This window comes from Zea mays, chromosome 2 (genome assembly GCF_902167145.1).
Source record: "Zea mays cultivar B73 chromosome 2, Zm-B73-REFERENCE-NAM-5.0, whole genome shotgun sequence".
Classification (NCBI taxonomy): domain Eukaryota; kingdom Viridiplantae; phylum Streptophyta; class Magnoliopsida; order Poales; family Poaceae; genus Zea; species Zea mays.
This window is the reverse complement of record NC_050097.1, coordinates 31,447,274-31,463,874: the sequence shown is the minus strand read 5'-3', so window position 1 is coordinate 31,463,874 and position 16,601 is coordinate 31,447,274. Positions and strand designations below refer to the sequence as shown.

At 49.0% G+C, this 16,601-nt stretch overlaps 1 protein-coding gene and 1 long non-coding RNA gene across 2 annotated transcripts; both read left to right on the top strand.

Annotated features, from left to right (window-relative positions):
- Positions 1 to 691: 691 nt before the first annotated feature.
- LOC100283339 (glutaredoxin homolog 1) lies at positions 692 to 4,056 on the top strand. Its single transcript, NM_001156240.2, has 4 exons — positions 692 to 911; positions 2,271 to 2,359; positions 3,391 to 3,489; positions 3,670 to 4,056. Exons 1-4 carry the CDS (start codon positions 802 to 804, stop codon positions 3,765 to 3,767), a joined length of 396 nt encoding a protein of 131 aa, NP_001149712.1. The 5' UTR covers positions 692 to 801; the 3' UTR covers positions 3,768 to 4,056.
- Positions 918 to 2,157, top strand: LOC109943984 (uncharacterized). Its single transcript, XR_002267130.1, has 2 exons — positions 918 to 1,265; positions 1,381 to 2,157. It is a non-coding gene; the product is annotated as an uncharacterized lncRNA (long non-coding RNA).
- Positions 4,057 to 16,601: the final 12,545 nt, after the last annotated feature.

Here is a 16,601-nt window from a genome sequence, read left to right as displayed (position 1 = left end):
TACTACTACGAACGGAACGAGTGCCAAGCGTATGTTGTATAGTTGAGTGACGACTCACAAGTGATGAGTCCCTAGTCCTTACTACCAGGAGTTATTTGCTATTATAGTACTGATTTCAATAGGCTTCTCTCTTTTAGTACTTTCATTTTAGTCTTCTCTGTAATAGTATCTACAAGTTGATTCATCCTTCAAAATAGTATTCTAACCATTTTCAATCATTTTTATTTTCTTTTTTTATTTCTCAGAACATAAGTTGACCCTATCATTACCCTCGCAGCTATACAAATAATAGAAACACAAATAATCCAGGCAGAGACGCAGGAGTGCAGACGATGAGCAACACTGCTATCTTCTGTCTGGTGGTTCAGACCGTAGCAAAGGGTGGCAGTTGGCCGCACGGTCACCATCCAGCAGCACCGGCGTGCTGCTGCAATGTTTTTTTGTGTGCCGTCGGTGCGATGCTGAATGCGAGAAGAGAGAGGACTCGAGCCGACGATGGGGAGCAAGGAGAGAAGAAAATAGAGAGATGCAATATGGTCAATGGTGAGAAATAAAAAAGGAAATGATTAAAAAAGGTTGGAGTACTATTTTAAAGGATGAATCAACTTATAAATATTATTATATAGAAGATCAAATTGAGAGTACTAAAGGAGACAAGTCCCACAAAATCAATATTATAATAGAAAAAACTCTACTACCAGACGTCCAGACTCCAGACCCACCGGTCACCACCGCGTCGCCGCCGCCCTTCTCCGCCCCCACCTTATATTATAAATACGGCAGGAACGGAAAGCGCCAGAGATGGGAATCACCTCCTCAACCTCCAGCCCAACCTCCAGCCCGGAATCGAGAGCAATGGCGCTCGCCAAGGCCAAGGAGATCGTTGCCTCCGCTCCCCTCGTCGTCTTCAGGTCTTTCTCTCCCTTCCTACCTCTCTCACGCGCACCATGAACTACTGACTAGGTAGGCTTCGAGAATAATCCTAACAAATGAAAAGGGGAGAGGTGAAGCTGGGGGGATTTTTCAGTCGTCCTTTCCCCTCTATATGAGTTAAAGCGTATTCTTCTTTTGTCCCCCTTCCGCGAGAATATCCTTTGTTTATCTCTTAGAGTGATGCGAGCAAGTTACACGAAGGAATCTATACTGATTTTTAGAGACCTCAGTTTCCTCACGTATGTTCTAACCCGCGATTCCTGGCAGATCTGCTCCAACCAATGTTGGAAATGCATAATCAGGATTGTACCCGTCTTATTTGGATAGATAGAGTAAGTCACGTTTGTAAGTCTGAATTTCTTCCGCTAAGGGTTTAGAAAAAAATGAAGAGGATCTTTTTCTAGATTAACTGGCACTAAGGGCTTGTTTGAATTTCTTCTTTTCTAGATTGCAGTGGATTTGGGCGGGGTTTTAGAGGGAAATTAGTTCATTCCCTCTTCAAGTCTTCAGGAATGGGTTTATCCAAAGCCCTAAAGATGTGGTGTCCACATTTCAATGGGCTGCAGATTTGCTTGATAAAGTCGTATAGATTTTCTGTTGATGGAGATGTCTAGATACGCTGTTTCTTTTTACAGTTTGTTTGTATTGAGAGTAGCTTACTGGTGGAAGTGTGGAACGCTTGCTGGATGTATTGCTAGCATGGTTACCTTGTCACTCTGTATCTCGTTCCTATCAATGATTAAATCTGAGGCAGGTCTTCACTATGGTTACTGCTTAGTCCCCTTTCTAAGGTAGATCTATCACTATGGGGACTGCTTAGTCTTGCCTTTTTGACTTTTCTCCTCAGTCCTCGTTCTGAGGTAGATCTATCACTATGGGCACTGCTAATTCTTGACTTTTTGACTTTTCTGCTCAGTCCCCGTTCTAGTTTGTGTTAAGCACGCTACCCGTTGTATTTCCGTTACATGTTAATGGACATGGGGATGGTTTCAATTCGAAAAAATCATAGTAGGCAAATTTGGAAAGGGGTGATGTGACTCAAATCCTAATCCTTAGGATTTTTTTTCAATTTAAATTCTACCACAAAAGTTCCTGAGGTGATTACCACTTCCAAGCTTGTTGGCACTGCTAAATGCTCACTATCTGTGGTCTGTACTGTTCTAGTGTTCAACTTCCTGCAATGAAACAATTGATTTTTTTACGACTTATAAAGTTGATGTCATAGTACTATGTTTGGTATTCAAATCTCATTGTTCAATCATTTATTCTACCATTTCTTTTCTTTTGATCTATTTCCCCATGCTCTGTGGCTGATTCATATATTGGGTTACGTGCAGCAAAACTTCCTGCCCTTTCTGCGTCCGTGTGAAGCAGTTGTTCGAGAAGCTCGGAGCAAGCTACAAGGCCATTGAGTTGGATAAGGAAAGTGAGTGCACTTAAATAGTTAAATTTGTTCGTTTTTTCTTTTCAGTGACTTATGTAATTCATAGTTTGGCTGTATGCACCGTAGGTATTACCATTAGCTGAAAAAAATTGGCATGTTTTCATTGTACTGTTTTGCTGAAATAGAAATAAATAGTTATAAAAGCTTATAAGTACAGCAGTACCATTATGGATTGTGGCACAATTGAATTTCTATGCAAGTTCATGATTTGGTTTGTCCTTATGACATGAGATTAAATCACTTGGTTAGGTGCTGGATGAACACTGATTATGGCAATAATGAGTGACAAAGAACTAATCATTGGTGTCCTTTTTGCTTCTTTTTTGTACAGTTCTTTGCAAAAAATTTGTACAGCTTTGCTCTCTATATAAATTTCCCCTCCTGCTGGCTGCTATATTTATAGAATAAAAATAACCAAGAACAAATTACCTGACAAATGTTAAGTGGTATGTCGTTAACCTGCAATATCTTATATGTGTCCTATTGTTTCACTTACTGCTGAAGTATTGTGGTTCCAAGAAAAAAATATTACGCCAGGAGTGTAGTACACTCACGGAAAACATTTAGCGGGTCTCTCTTCTTAATTTAGGACTCTGCATAGTGATTATCATCATGGGATTTGAGGCAAACTCTTGGGTGTGTTTGGTGTGTGGAATAAATTGGTCCATCGTCATCTCACTCTTTAGTTTATTTGTTTGATTTGTGGAAAGAATGAGTTATCCATCGTCACCAGCTAATAACATAACTAGTACATTCCTCACAAGCTAATGACATAACTAGTACGAGTGGCATCTCATGATGCATCACCTCATCTAAACTGGGATGATTCCCCAAACCAAACACACCATTAGGGCTTGTTCGGTTAGCTCTCAATCCATGTGGATTGAGTGGGATTGGATGGGTTTGAATCCCAAATAAGTCAAACTTCTTAAGAATTTTTTCCAATCCCATCCAATCCATGTGTATAGGGAATAACCGAACAAGGCCTTACTGAACCAAGCTGTTCTATTTAGGTGATGGAGCTGAGCTCCAGAATGCCCTGAAGGAGTGGACTGGACAGAGGACTGTCCCAAATGTCTTCATCAATGGGAAGCATATTGGCGGCTGTGATGGTGAGCCTCCTTATACAATTATTTGCACAGCAAAGCATATAATCCGACTTTGTGAACCCCTGTTTACCACTATCAAGTTACTGACAATGCATGTAATGATATGCGCAAGACTTGGCAACATGTACGCCTGCTAGGCCATCTCTCTGAAGTTACCTGACATGTTAGTCTGTTCTATGGCAGATACTATGGCACTGAACAATGATGGGAAGCTGGTGCCTCTGCTGACTGAGGCTGGAGCCATCGCCGGTTCTGCCTCGAAGACAACCATCACTGCTTGACATGTGTGTTACCATTCCCGTGCTTAAAAATAATGATGCTTTGCAAGTGCTGAACTTGCAGATGCTATGTGGGAGTGACTGTTCGTTCCCTGTGTAAAACTCCCTAGACATCAGTCGAGTCGTGTTGCTGTGGTGGTTGTGAAATCTACAATAATCATTGCTACAATAATGTCGTGTTCCCTAGACATCAGATGAGAAAGATGAGAAGAAATAACATTATAATCTTATTCGAACTATCATCTGTAAGCTTCTTTTGATACAATATTTTTATTTATAGATTTTAAAAACATTTGTAGGACTAATAAGATTTTTAGGCACTGTTTGGTTCCTTTAGTTCAAGAACTAAACTAACTAAAGTTTAGTTAGGAGACTATAGTTTAGTCCCTACCATGTTTGGTTTTAGGGACTACAACTATTCAAAACACATTAAATAAATCATGAGATGACTAAAATACCCTTTAAGCATTCTTTCACCATTAGTGCAACTGAAATAAAGGATAGACAAAAGTGGAATTTATGTGGTTTAGTTCCTTTTAGTCACCCGTTGTCTGGGCCTAAGGAGGCCTACAGAGGGGTTGTGGCAGCAGCAGCCATGGGCCCGCCAAGGGGATTAGATAATGATAGGTAGAGATAAGATTATAAGATTAGTTGAGATTATTTAGGAGATTAGTTGAGATTATCTTGGAAGGTTATCAGTTAGTTTGTTGAGAGTTTTTAGGGGAGTTTTAAGGAGATAAGGGGCGATCAGCCGGCCTACTTATGTGATCAATGGATGAGAAATAAAATAGGCAACAATTAGAGGGAGAAACCCTTCTCTTGCTCGACCATGGGCAGAGACCCTTGGCCGACGTTCCTGCCTATTGGTACCCCTCTTCAATCTCTCACCAATCTAGCGACCATAACATCTAGTATCAGAAAGCTTGGGTTTCGATCCGATCTCATAGCTTCTGCTGCCAATTTCGTGGCATCGTCCTGGCAACCGACGTCCCCATCTCCATGGACTGCGCCGCATGTCACCTTCGTCACGTCGTACTGGCAACCGACGTCCTCATCTCCACGGGCTGTGCCGCATGCCACCTTCGTCACACCATCCTGGCAACCGGCGTCCCCATCTCCATGGGCAGCATCGCATGCCAATTTTGTCACCACATCCTGGACACCGGCGTGCCCATCTACAGGAACAACACCAAATTTTGTCACATCATCTTCATTGACGGAGTCTCCTTCCCCATGGGCGACGCCACTTGAAGCGTCCCGATCCTTTAGGACTCAAATGTGATACAATTACTAGTCCCAGGAGACTAGCAAAACACATTCCTTACTTCAAATAGTACAGAGTTTAGATAAAGGTTATTACAATACCGGGGTACAAGCTCAAGAGAGCCAAATTCAGAAGCGCAGTAGGAAAATATACTAGCCCAAGCCACAGACAGAACTGGGTGCAGACACAGCCCTCTTTAATCAAGCATAGCAGAAAAGAAGTCTTCGGTTGCTGAAAAACATAAATAAATCTGGGTGAATACACTAGGTATTCCGCAAGCCCACCCCGCTCCCGTAGAGAGAAAGAGACCTATAATGTACATGCTTTATTTGGTGGAGTTGAAGTCACTCTTCATTTTCTTAGAGAAAGGCAGTTGTTGTGAGGTTTTTCCCAAAGGCTTAAAAGTAACAAAATACTCAACCACCACTGAGCTTCCCGCTCCTGTGGCCTTGTTTTCGTTCTCAGCACCCCCCTTACCCACACATTTCCCTGTTCATGGAACTCATAGAAAAATCTCTAATTGTCATACCATACCAGACTCGTCCATACCAGTGGACACAGACTATTCGAATAGGTTTCGACTCTGCGTAGAGGGGTACACTTTACCCACTAGCCCGGTTTCTATGATCTCACCGTCGCAAGACCCGAATGCCGGATCTCTTTCCTTCCTCGTACGTCCTAACCTTAACGGTTATCCGGAAGGAGTCAGGCCACCACCATGTCCAAACCGAACAAAACTTTCCCCCTCCTTATCCTCCCGGTGATCCCCAGCCTTCATAACCCTGGGGTTGGACCGCACGAGTTCGGATTGAGTGACTGCCCACACAGTCTCGAGTGGTTGTACTATTAAGGAGTGCAGGTAGTGAAAATGACAAGCCGATCCTTATATGAGGGGACAATCCTTCTGCTCACGCCTAAACCAGCTGAGCCAACACCTTAGGCCCTCCCCTAAACCAGGGAGTCCTTGATCATCCCACTCCCAAGGTGATGAGGGTGAATACCCTTCATCGCATAACCTTTTAAAAAGAGACCTTATTTGAAGAAACACATTGCCCTTTTTCCCAATCCACATTTCGTATCCAGAATATATATGTCAATGCGGGCCATCTCTCACTCACGATGCAATTATCCCACCCTGAGTTCCCGACCTAGGCAGTGGTAGAAAGAATAGGTAATTTATGCATCAAGGAAAGGATGGACTTGCCTTCGTCGAAGCTTTCCTGGCACAAGAGGTTTATCTCGGAGGGGTCGGGTTCTTGCCCTTCTTCCGGAGCTATAAGTTCCGGAGGATCGGATCCCTCTTCCGCTAATCAAACACAGGTAATAACAATACATCAATCATGGTGACATTAGTGGGGGTGTGCCATTTCTTATATCTCATTATTTTGGTGCCCTATGATTTATTTGGACTATTTTTGGTACATAAAATATCAGCATATAAGTATATATATGAAAATGGGGAAAGGAAATGGGAAAAGAAAAAGAAAAAGAGAAAACCAGCTAGCTGGGCCCGGGGGGATTTCGGCCCAACCGGGCGCGAGCGCGTGCGCGCGGGCGCGCTTGCGGCCCAGCTGCGGCCCACGGCGAGGGAGACGGTGCGGGGGCGCGGGAGCGACGGCGTCACCGCGGGCCCACCCGTCAGCGAGAGGGAGTGAGGGAAACGGCGCTACGGTCTGACGGCGCGGGCGAACCGGCCGAGCGGGGGAGAAAAGCCGGCCGCCGGTGGGCTCGACGGCGGCTCGCCGCCGATGGCCCGGTTCTTGGTCCACGGGGAGGTGGATTAGCATGGGCAGGGGCTGGCGATCCTAGGGGTAGGCTTAATTTGGCTAGAGGGGGTTGGGAGGGGGCTGCCCGCGGGAGGTGGCGGAGCTCCGCGGCGGGGATCGCCGCCGGTGGTCTCTGGACGAGGGTTTGGGGCGGGAGAGCGGTGTGCTGAGTTCGCGGCAATGTGAGGAAACTAGTAAGCTGCCTTAATCGCTCGCTGGACCAACAGAGAGGGAGAGAGAAGAGGGGGGGAGAACTCACCGGGGAGGGGGAAGACGGCGGCGCTTCGCGAATTGCGCACAGGCGAGGGGAGGGGGGAGTGGCCGAGGCCGGTGCGGGGAAGGAGGTGCCCGGGGCGACCTTTTTATAGGCGCCCGAGGGGAGGGGAGCGGCGGAGCTCGGCGGGCGCCGGTGAGGTGCACAACGCCGGCATTAATGCCGCACAGCGGCGCCGATGAGACTCCACGGCGGGGCGGTACTGGGCAAGGACGTTGGTCAAGCGGTGAGGACGGGGCGGTGCCGAACTCTTCCTGTGTGGCGAGGGGACGGCGATGGAGGGGACGGCGGTGAGGGGACGGCGGAGCTTCGTACGTGAGGAAGACGACGCGGCTGACCGGTGGGGTCGGTCTGCTAGTGAGAGGGAGCGCGCGAGCGAGAGGGGCTGGCGGGTGGGGCTGGCTTGTCAGCGAGAGGGAGTGAGGGAAGCGCGCGGGCGGCTTCGCGCGCGAGCGGGCCGGCTAATAGGCCGAGGGGGGGATGTGCGGGCGCGGGGGAGGGGAGGCGGCCGCGACATGGGCCAGAATTGGCCCAGTAGTGGGGAAAAGATTTTTCTTTTTCCTTTTTAATTTCTATAACTCATTTCATTTTTGTTTCTTTTTTTTGAACAAAATTATTTAGTGGATAATCTAGGTGTTGGAAAATAAAATCTAGGTGAGGTGCTTGTGATCAAACAAAGTGTATGCATATGATGGGAAAAATCTAAGGGAGTTTTGGAATAGAAAAATAAAAAGAGGGGAGGGGTAGATTAGGGTTTCAAACCTGGGTTAGAATTTTGGGATGTTACAAACCTACCCCACTTAAAGGAATCTCGCCCTCGAGATTCAGACGGGGCTCGAGAAAAGGTAAGGGTATTCCTTCCTCAGAGAATCCTCACTTTCCCAGGTGGCTTCCTCTTCACCATCTCTGCTCCACTGAACCTTACAGAGTCTCACTTCTGAGTTGCGGGTCCTTCTGACTGCTGAGTCGAGAATCTTCACTGGCTTTTCTCGGTACTGGAGATCCTTTTGAATCTGAACTGCCTCTGCCTCGATGTGGTTTTCTGGTACTTTTAGGCATTTGCGGAGCTGAGACACATGGAACACATTGTGGATATCTGACATGGATTCTGGTAGCTCAAGGCGGTATGCTGCGGGTCCCACTCGGCTAATGATGGGGTAGGGACCGACGAAACGTGGTGCTAGCTTTCCTTTCATTTGGAACCTTTTGACACTGCGCATCGGGGAGACTTTGAGATAAACGAAATCTCCTTCCTCAAATCTGAGTTCTCTTCGTCTGTTGTCTGCGTAACTCTTCTGTCGACTCTGAGCTTCAAGTAACCTCTTGCGGATCAAGGAAATTTTCTCTTCGGCTTCTTTAACAAAGTCGGGTCCTTCCAGTGTCCTTTCTCCTACATTGGACCACATTAGGGGAGTCTGGCATTTTCTTCCATACAGTGCTTCGAACGGTGACATTTTGATGCTGGCTTGATGGCTGTTGTTGCATGAGAATTCGGCATACAGCAAACTGGACTCCCAATCCCTGTCGAACGTTAACACACAGGCTCTTAGTAAATCTTCGAGGATCTTGTTGACTCTTTCCGTTTGACCATCTGACTGGGGGTGATAAGCGGTGCTGAAATCTAACTTGGTGCCCATTGCTTGCTGGAGGCCTTTCCAAAATTTTGAGGTGAACTGCGTTCCTCTGTCTGACACTATCTTCCGCGGAATGCCATGGAGCCTGACTATCTCCTTAAGGTATATTCGAGCAAGGGCGGCTCCTCCAAAAGTGGTTTTTACTGGAACAAAGTGGGCCACCTTGGTGAGACGATCGATTATTACCCAGATAGAATCATTCCCTTTCTGCGTTCGGGGTAGTCCGGTCACAAAATCCATGTCTATTTCTTCCCACTTCCATTCAGGCACTGGGAGGGGTTGCAGCAGGCCTGCAGGCTTCTGATGTTCGGCCTTTGTTCGCTGGCAGGTGTCACACTGGGCCACATACTGTGCTATTTCCTTCTTCATTCCTTTCCACCAGTATCTGGTTTTGAGGTCCAGGTACATCTTGGTGGTCCCTAGGTGGATGGAGTAAGCTGAGTTGTGGGCTTCATTGAGCAGGACTTCCCGTGCCTCTCCCATTGGTACACACAGACGGTTTTTGAACCAGAGGACTCCTTGCTCATCTGTCCTAAGATCCGGAAGTTTCTCCTTGCGAGCTCTTTCCATAAGTCTGGTTGTCTCTGCGTCCAGGCGTTGAGCCTTGCTTATGAGATCTTCTAGCATTGGCTTGACTTCCAGGCTACCGTTGTCTCCCAGGCATGCATTTAGTTGAGCTGATTCTTTCTTCCAATCTTCTAAAAAGTTGGTCCCTTTAATCCCGAAAGGTTTTCGGCTGAGGGCGTCTGCTACCACGTTGGCCTTCCCGGGGTGGTAGTGGATTTCGAGGTCATAATCCTTGATCAATTCAAGCCACCTTCTTTGACGGAGGTTGAGGTCCGGCTGAGTGAAGATGTACTTCAGACTCTTGTGGTCGGTGAAGATGTGGTATTTGTTCCCAATCAGATAGTGCCTCCATATTTTCAGAGCGTGTACTATGGCTGCCAATTCCAAGTCGTGGATGGGGTAGTTCTGCTCGTGTGGCTTGAGTAAGCGGGATGCATAGGCAATAACTTTCTCATTTTGCATCAAGACACACCCTAAGCCTTGCCTTGAAGCATCACAGAAGATGACGAAATCTTGGTGTATATCTGGTAGTGTCAAAACGGGCGCGGTTGTAAGCTTCTCCTTGATGATCTGGAAACTTTCCTCACACTTTGGGGTCCACACAAACTTATTGTCCTTTTTGAGGAGTTCGGTCATAGGTTTCGCCATGCTGGAGAATCCTTTGATGAAGCGGCGGTAATACCCGGCCATTCCCAGAAAGCTTCGTACTTCACTGACGTTGGAGGGCTGTTTCCATTTTGAAACGGCCTCCACCTTGGATGGGTCCACTTCTATCCCTTCTGCAATCAAGATATGCCCCAGGAAGGCTACCTTTTCTAACCAGAACTCGCACTTGCTGAGCTTAGCATAAAGTTGATGTGCCCTAAGTCTTCCGAGGACGATTCGAAGGTGACGCTCATGGTCCTTGCGATTTTTGGAATAGATGAGGATGTCATCGATGAAGACCACGACAAACTTATCCAATTCTTCCATAAATACCTTATTCATGAGGTTCATGAAAAAGGCGGGTGCGTTTGTTAGCCCAAACAGCATCACTGTGAATTCATATTGCCCGTATCTGGTGACGAAACCAGTCTTCTGAATGTCTGCTTCCTTGATCCTCAGTTGGTGATATCCCGACCTGAGGTCTATCTTGGAGAAGTATTTGGCTCCCTACAGCTGGTCGAAGAGGTCGTCGATCCCAGGGAGAGGGTACTTATTTTTTATTGTAACTTCGTTCAAGGACCGATAATCAATACACATTCTCATACTTCCATCCTTTCTGGTAACGAAAAGGACGGGTGCTCCCCAGGGAGATGAACTGGGACAAATGTACCCTTTTTGTTGCAGCTCTGCAATCTGGAGTTTTAACTCTGCTAACTCTGTGGGGGCCATGCGGTATGGTCTCTTTGCGATGGGCGTAGTGCCAGGAATGAGATCTATATAGAACTCCACTCCTCTTTCGGGTGGCATTCCAGGCAACTCTTCCGGAAATACATCCACGAACTCTTCTATTACGGACATGTTTTCTGCTGCCAGATTAAACATCATTGGATCGTTGGCGGGCGGCTAGGCTTGACAGGAAACTGCTTTTCCTTGGTGATCGATGAGAAGGACGGTCTTACTTGCGCAGCTGATGATACCCTTGTGCTTAGTTAGCCAATCCATTCCTAGGATCACATCAATCCCTTGGGATGGCAAGACGGTTAAGTCTGCCAGGAACACTACCCCACTTAAGAGAATTCTGACTTGGGAGCACCTGAGTTGGCATAGGAGGTCTGATCCTGGGGTTCAGGTGACCAAAGGGATAGCTAAGGGCTTAGAGGGGATGCCATGCTTTTCCACAAACTTAGTGGCTATAAATGAATGGGATGCTCCCAAATCAAAAAGCACAGTAGCGGGAGTAAATTCAACAAGGAACTCACCGAGCACTACTCCCGGGGCTTGCTGGGCTTCTTGAGCGTCGACGTGGTTGACTCGGGCTCTGCCCTGGTACTGAGTCCTGCTTTGCTGATTGTTGGAAAGAGGTGCCTTGGAGGTAGGTGCCGAGGGAATCTTGGGGCCATTCACCGAGTTGGAGTAGGTAGGTCCAGGTGCCTTCAACTGGGGGCAGTTATTCTTGAAGTGACTGGGGTCTCCGCAGTGCCAACAGGCATTTGCTGGCGGTTGGTTGCTTGCAACGGAGGGTGCCTGAAGGGAGCTCTGACTCTGCTGACTATAGCGTGATGGAGTGGGTCCAGATGGTTTATTGAAGCTTGGTCCCCTAGGTGGAAGCCCAAAGGGTCGAGCTCTTTGGTGACGTTCTTGCTGTTGAGCTCGGAGAACTTGGAATTTCCTCTTAAGGTGCCCTTTTTCTTCCTCTTTTGCCCTTTCCACTTGGATAGCTTTGTTGGAGAGGTGAGAAAAGTTGAGGAAGTCTTGGCTGGCGAGGATGGTCTTAAGCTCGGGTCTTAGTCCTTTCAGAAAACGGGCCATCTTCCTGGGCTCGGTGCTGACATCGTCAGGCGCGTAACGGGCCAACTCTGTGAACTTGTGCACATACTCACTGACTGTCCTCCCGCCTTGAGTTAGCTCCCGGAATTCATCCTCCTTGAGTTGAAGTATCCCGTGGGGTACATGGTGCGCACGGAAGGCTGTTTCGAATTCTGCCCAGGTAGCATCTCTGACGGCCTCACTGAAGGTGTCCCACCATGCTAAAGCCATTCCTAAAAGCTGATGAGCAGCCAGTTGGACACGCTGATTTTCGGGGCATCCGATGGCTTCCAGCTTCCTCTTGATCGTGCGAAGCCAGTCATCTGCATCAAGGGGATTGCTGGACCCCGCGAACGTGGGAGGCTTGAGTCTCAAAAATTCTCCCATCCTGTCCTGTGGCCTTCCACCACCTGGGCGCTGGTTTTCCAGACTTCTAGTGAGGACTTCAATGAGTCGGGTTTGATTGGCTAGAACTTGGGCTAGGTCTAGTGGTAGATCCGGAGGTGCGGGGAGGTGGGTCTCACTCCCTTCTCCGCCAGCTTCTCCTTCGGCTCTAAGAGGAAAACCTGCTCCAATTCCGGAGGCGGTAGGCGTGGTTTTATCCGAAGCCATCTGCCATGGGAAGAGAGTCACTATCATGCACATGCCATTTTTTAACTAGTTATTTTATTCATTGCATCAGGCCATTACATAATACAGCACACAACTACCATAAGCTCATTACATGCGAGTGCTATCTAGGGTACTCCCGAACTCCTTCTCTAAAGTGTCCCCAAATTCCTTGAGAAGGTCATCAAGGCTGGCTAGGGACATCTCCTCGGTGTCGGACGAGTTCCTTAACCCGGCAGGGGGTAGGGTTGGAGGGGCTTCTTCCTTCTGCATAGTCTGACATCCTTGGCTTTTGGTCTTCTTGCGTATTTTTCTTGCGGGGGCGAGCTTCTTCAGTTTCTTGTCGTAATCCATCTTTAGGGTGCGGTAGGCCTCACGGGTATTGGTTTCCTCGCCTTCTGCTATTGCGAGGCTCTCTTGGAGGGACGCCTTTTCCCTTGAAAGTTCCCTGACTTTTTGCTCCAGGCTTTCCACCCGGGAGGTTAGGTGGGTGCAGTGGAGGGTGAGGTCATCATATTGGTTATCAAGGGTGTGAAGGTATCCAGCCATGTAGACGATGGTGGGATCATCCTCAATAGGATCTCCTCCTGCCAGGGCCTGAAGTCTTTTCCTCCAGGTGGGGGGTATTCTTGTTGCTAGGTGGAAAGTAGCGAAGGGGGGTTTCAAAGATCACCTTGTTGTAGTTCTGGCATAGTTGTCGGAGGGCTGTTCGGGCAACATTCTGGCAAGTATCTGGAAAGCGGTATCCGGTAAAAGTGACTTGGAAAGAAGGATGGTTCGGATAGTTTCGGCTTTCTCCCAGGTAGACTGCCATAGAGCATTTCTCCATTCTGCTCTCGAGATACTCATTCCAGACGTATTCCGGCTTCTTGCGGATTCCCATGCGAAGCGCACAACTTCGCAACAGATGTAGGAACCCTTCCACCTCTGAGCAGTAGGATATACTAATGGCCAAAGAGTCTTCCATCTGGAATAGGAAAAGAAGGGTCTGTTAAAATCGAGGAAGAGGAGAGAAGACTTTTTCTTAGGGTAAGAGGTGTCTTCTTTTTAGGGCAAGTTTTAGGGTCAGGGCTGCGACCTACGGCCAGTCCTATGGGCTCTGATACCACCTGAAGCGTCTCGATCCTTTGGGACTCAAATGTGATACAATTACTAGTCCCAGGAGGCTAGCAAAACACATTCCTTACTTCAAATAGTACAGAGTTTAGATAAAGGTTATTAGAATACCGGGGTACAAGCTCAAGAGAGCCAAATTCAGAAGCGCAGTAGGAAAATATACTAGCCCAAGCCACAGACAGAACTGGGTGCAGACACAGCCCTCTTTAATCAAGCATAGCAGAAAAGAAGTCTTCGGCTGCTGAAAAACATAAATAAATCTGGGTGAATACACTAGGTATTCCGCAAGGCCACCCTGCTCCCGTAGAGAGAAAGAGACCTATAATGTACATGCTTTATTTGGTGGAGTTGAAGTCACTCTTCATTTTCTTAGAGAAAGGCAGTTGCTGTGAGGTTTTTCCCAAAGGCTTAAAAGTAACAAAATACTCAACCACCACTGAGCTTCCCGCTCCCGTGGCCTTGTTTTCTTTCTCAGCACCCCCCTTACCCACACATTTCCCTGTTCATGGAACTCATAGAAAAATCTCTAATTGTCATACCATACCAGACTCGTCCATACCAGTGGACACGGACTATTCGAATAGGTTTCGACTCTGCGCAGAGGGGTACACTTTACCCACTAGCCCGGTTTCTGCGATCTCACCGTCGCGAGACCCGAATGCCGGATCTCTTTCCTTCCTCGTACGTCCTAACCTTAACGGTTATCCGGAAGGAGTCAGGCCACCACCATGTCCAAAACGGACAAAACTTTCCCCCTCCTTATCCTCCCGGTGCTCCCCAGCCTTCATAACCCTGGGGTTGGACCGCACGAGTTCGGATTGAGTGACTGCCCACACAGTCTCGAGTGGTTGTACTATTAAGGAGTGCAGGTAGTGAAAATGACAAGCCGGTCCTTATATGAGGGGACAATCCTTCTGCTCACGCCTAAACCAGCTGAGCCAACACCTTAGGCCCTCCCCTAAACCAGGGAGTCCTTGATCATCCCACTCCCAAGGTGATGATGGTGAATACCCTTCATCACATAACCTTTTAAAAAGAGACCTTATTTGAAGAAACACATTGCCCTTTTTCCCAATCCACATTTCGTATCCAGAATATATATGTCAATGCGGGCCATCTCTCACTCACGATGCAATTATCCCACCCTGAGTTCCCGGCCTAGGCAGTGGTAGAAAGAATAGGTAATTTATGCATCAAGGGAAGGATGGACTTGCCTTCGTCGAAGCTTTCCTGGCACAAGAGGTTTATCTCGGAGGGGTCGGGTTCTTGCCCTTCTTCCGGAGCTATAAGTTCCGGAGGATCGGATCCCTCTTCCGCTAATCAAACACAGGTAATAACAATACATCAATCATGGTGACATTAGTTGGGGTGTGCCATTTCTTATATCTCATTATTTTGGTGCCCTATGATTTATTTGGACTATTTTTGGTACATAAAATATCAGCATATAAGTATATATATGAAAATGGGGAAAGGAAATGGGAAAAGAAAAAGAAAAAGAAAAAGGGAAAACCAGCTAGCTGGGCCGGGGGGGATTTCGGCCCAACCGGGCGCGAGCGCGTGCGCGCGGGCGCGCTTGCGGCCCAGCTGCGGCCCACGGCGAGGGAGACGGTGCGGGGGCGCGGGAGCGACGGCGTCACCGCGGGCCCACCCGTCAGCGAGAGGGAGTGAGGGAAACGGCGCTACGGTCTGACGGCGCGGGCGAACCGGCCGAGCGGGGGAGAAAAGCCTGCCGCCGGTGGGCTCGACGGCGGCTCGCCGCCGGTGGCTCGGTTCTTGGTCCACGGGGAGGTGGATTAGCACGGGCAGGGGCTGGCGATCCTAGGGGTAGGCTTAATTTGGCTAGAGGGGGTTGGGAGGGGGCTGCCCGCGGGGAGGTGGCGGAGCTCCGCGGCGGGGATCGCCGTCGGTGGTCTCTGGGCGAGGGTTTGGGGCGGGAGAGCGGTGTGCTGAGTTCGCGACAATGTGAGGAAACTAGTAAGCTGCCTTAATCGCTCGCTGGACCAACAGAGAGGGAGAGAGAAGAGGGGGGGGGGGACTCACCGGAGAGGGGGAAGACGGCGGCGCTTCGCGAATTGCGCATGGGCAAGGGGAGGAGGGGAGTGGCCGAGGCCGGTGCGGGGAAGGAGGTGCCCGGGGCGACCTTTTTATAGGCGCCCGAGGGGAGGGGAGCGGCGGAGCTCGGCGGGCGCCGGTGAGGTGCACAGCGCCGGCATTAATGCCGCACATCGGCGCCGATGAGACTCCACGGCGGGGCGGTACTGAGCAAGGATGTTGGTCAAGCGGTGAGGACGGGGCGGTGCCGAACTCTTCCTGTGCGGCGAGGGGACGGCGATGGAGGGGACGGCGGTGAGGGGACGGCAGAGCTTCGTACGTGAGGAAGACGACGCGGCTGACCGGTGGGGCCGGTCTGCCAGTGAGAGGGAGCGAGCGAGCGAGAGGGGCTGGCGGGTGGGGCTGGCTTGTCAGCGAGAGGGAGTGAGGGAAGCGCGCGGGCGGCTTCGCGCGCGAGCGGGCCGGCTAATGGGCCGAGGGGGGGAATGCGCGGGCACGGGGGAGGGGAGGCGGCCGCGACATGGGCCAGAATTGGCCCAGCAGGGGGAAAAGCTTTTTCTTTTTCCTTTTTAATTTCTATAACTCATTTCATTTTGTTTCTTTTTTTTGAACAAAATTATTTAGTGGATAATCTAGGTGTTGGAAAATAAAATCTAGGTGAGGTGCTTGTGATCAAACAAAGTGTATGCATATGATGGGAAAAATCTAAGGGAGTTTTGGAATAGAAAAATAAAAAGAGGGGAGGGGGTAGATTAGGGTTTCAAACCTGGGTTAGAATTTTGGGATGTTACACCACTAGGGGCAGCCACGGCTCAACAATCACCAGCTCCATCGATGGGGGACTTGTGGACCAACATAAAGGCTGATCTCGCAAAGATGCAAGCCTCACTCCAGATGGTTGAGCAGGGGCTGCTGCAAATCAAGGCAGCAGTGCAACATGAGCAACAACAGCTTGTGTTGTCCGCACGGCTCTAGACGTCAGCGGCTGTGGGCATACATGTTGCTGCTCGTGGCTTCATTGCACGACAGAGGGTGCAAGAGATGCGCCGGTAGATGCTCGAGGCAGCCTTGGTGACGGTTGACCTCGGCACACGGGGACGC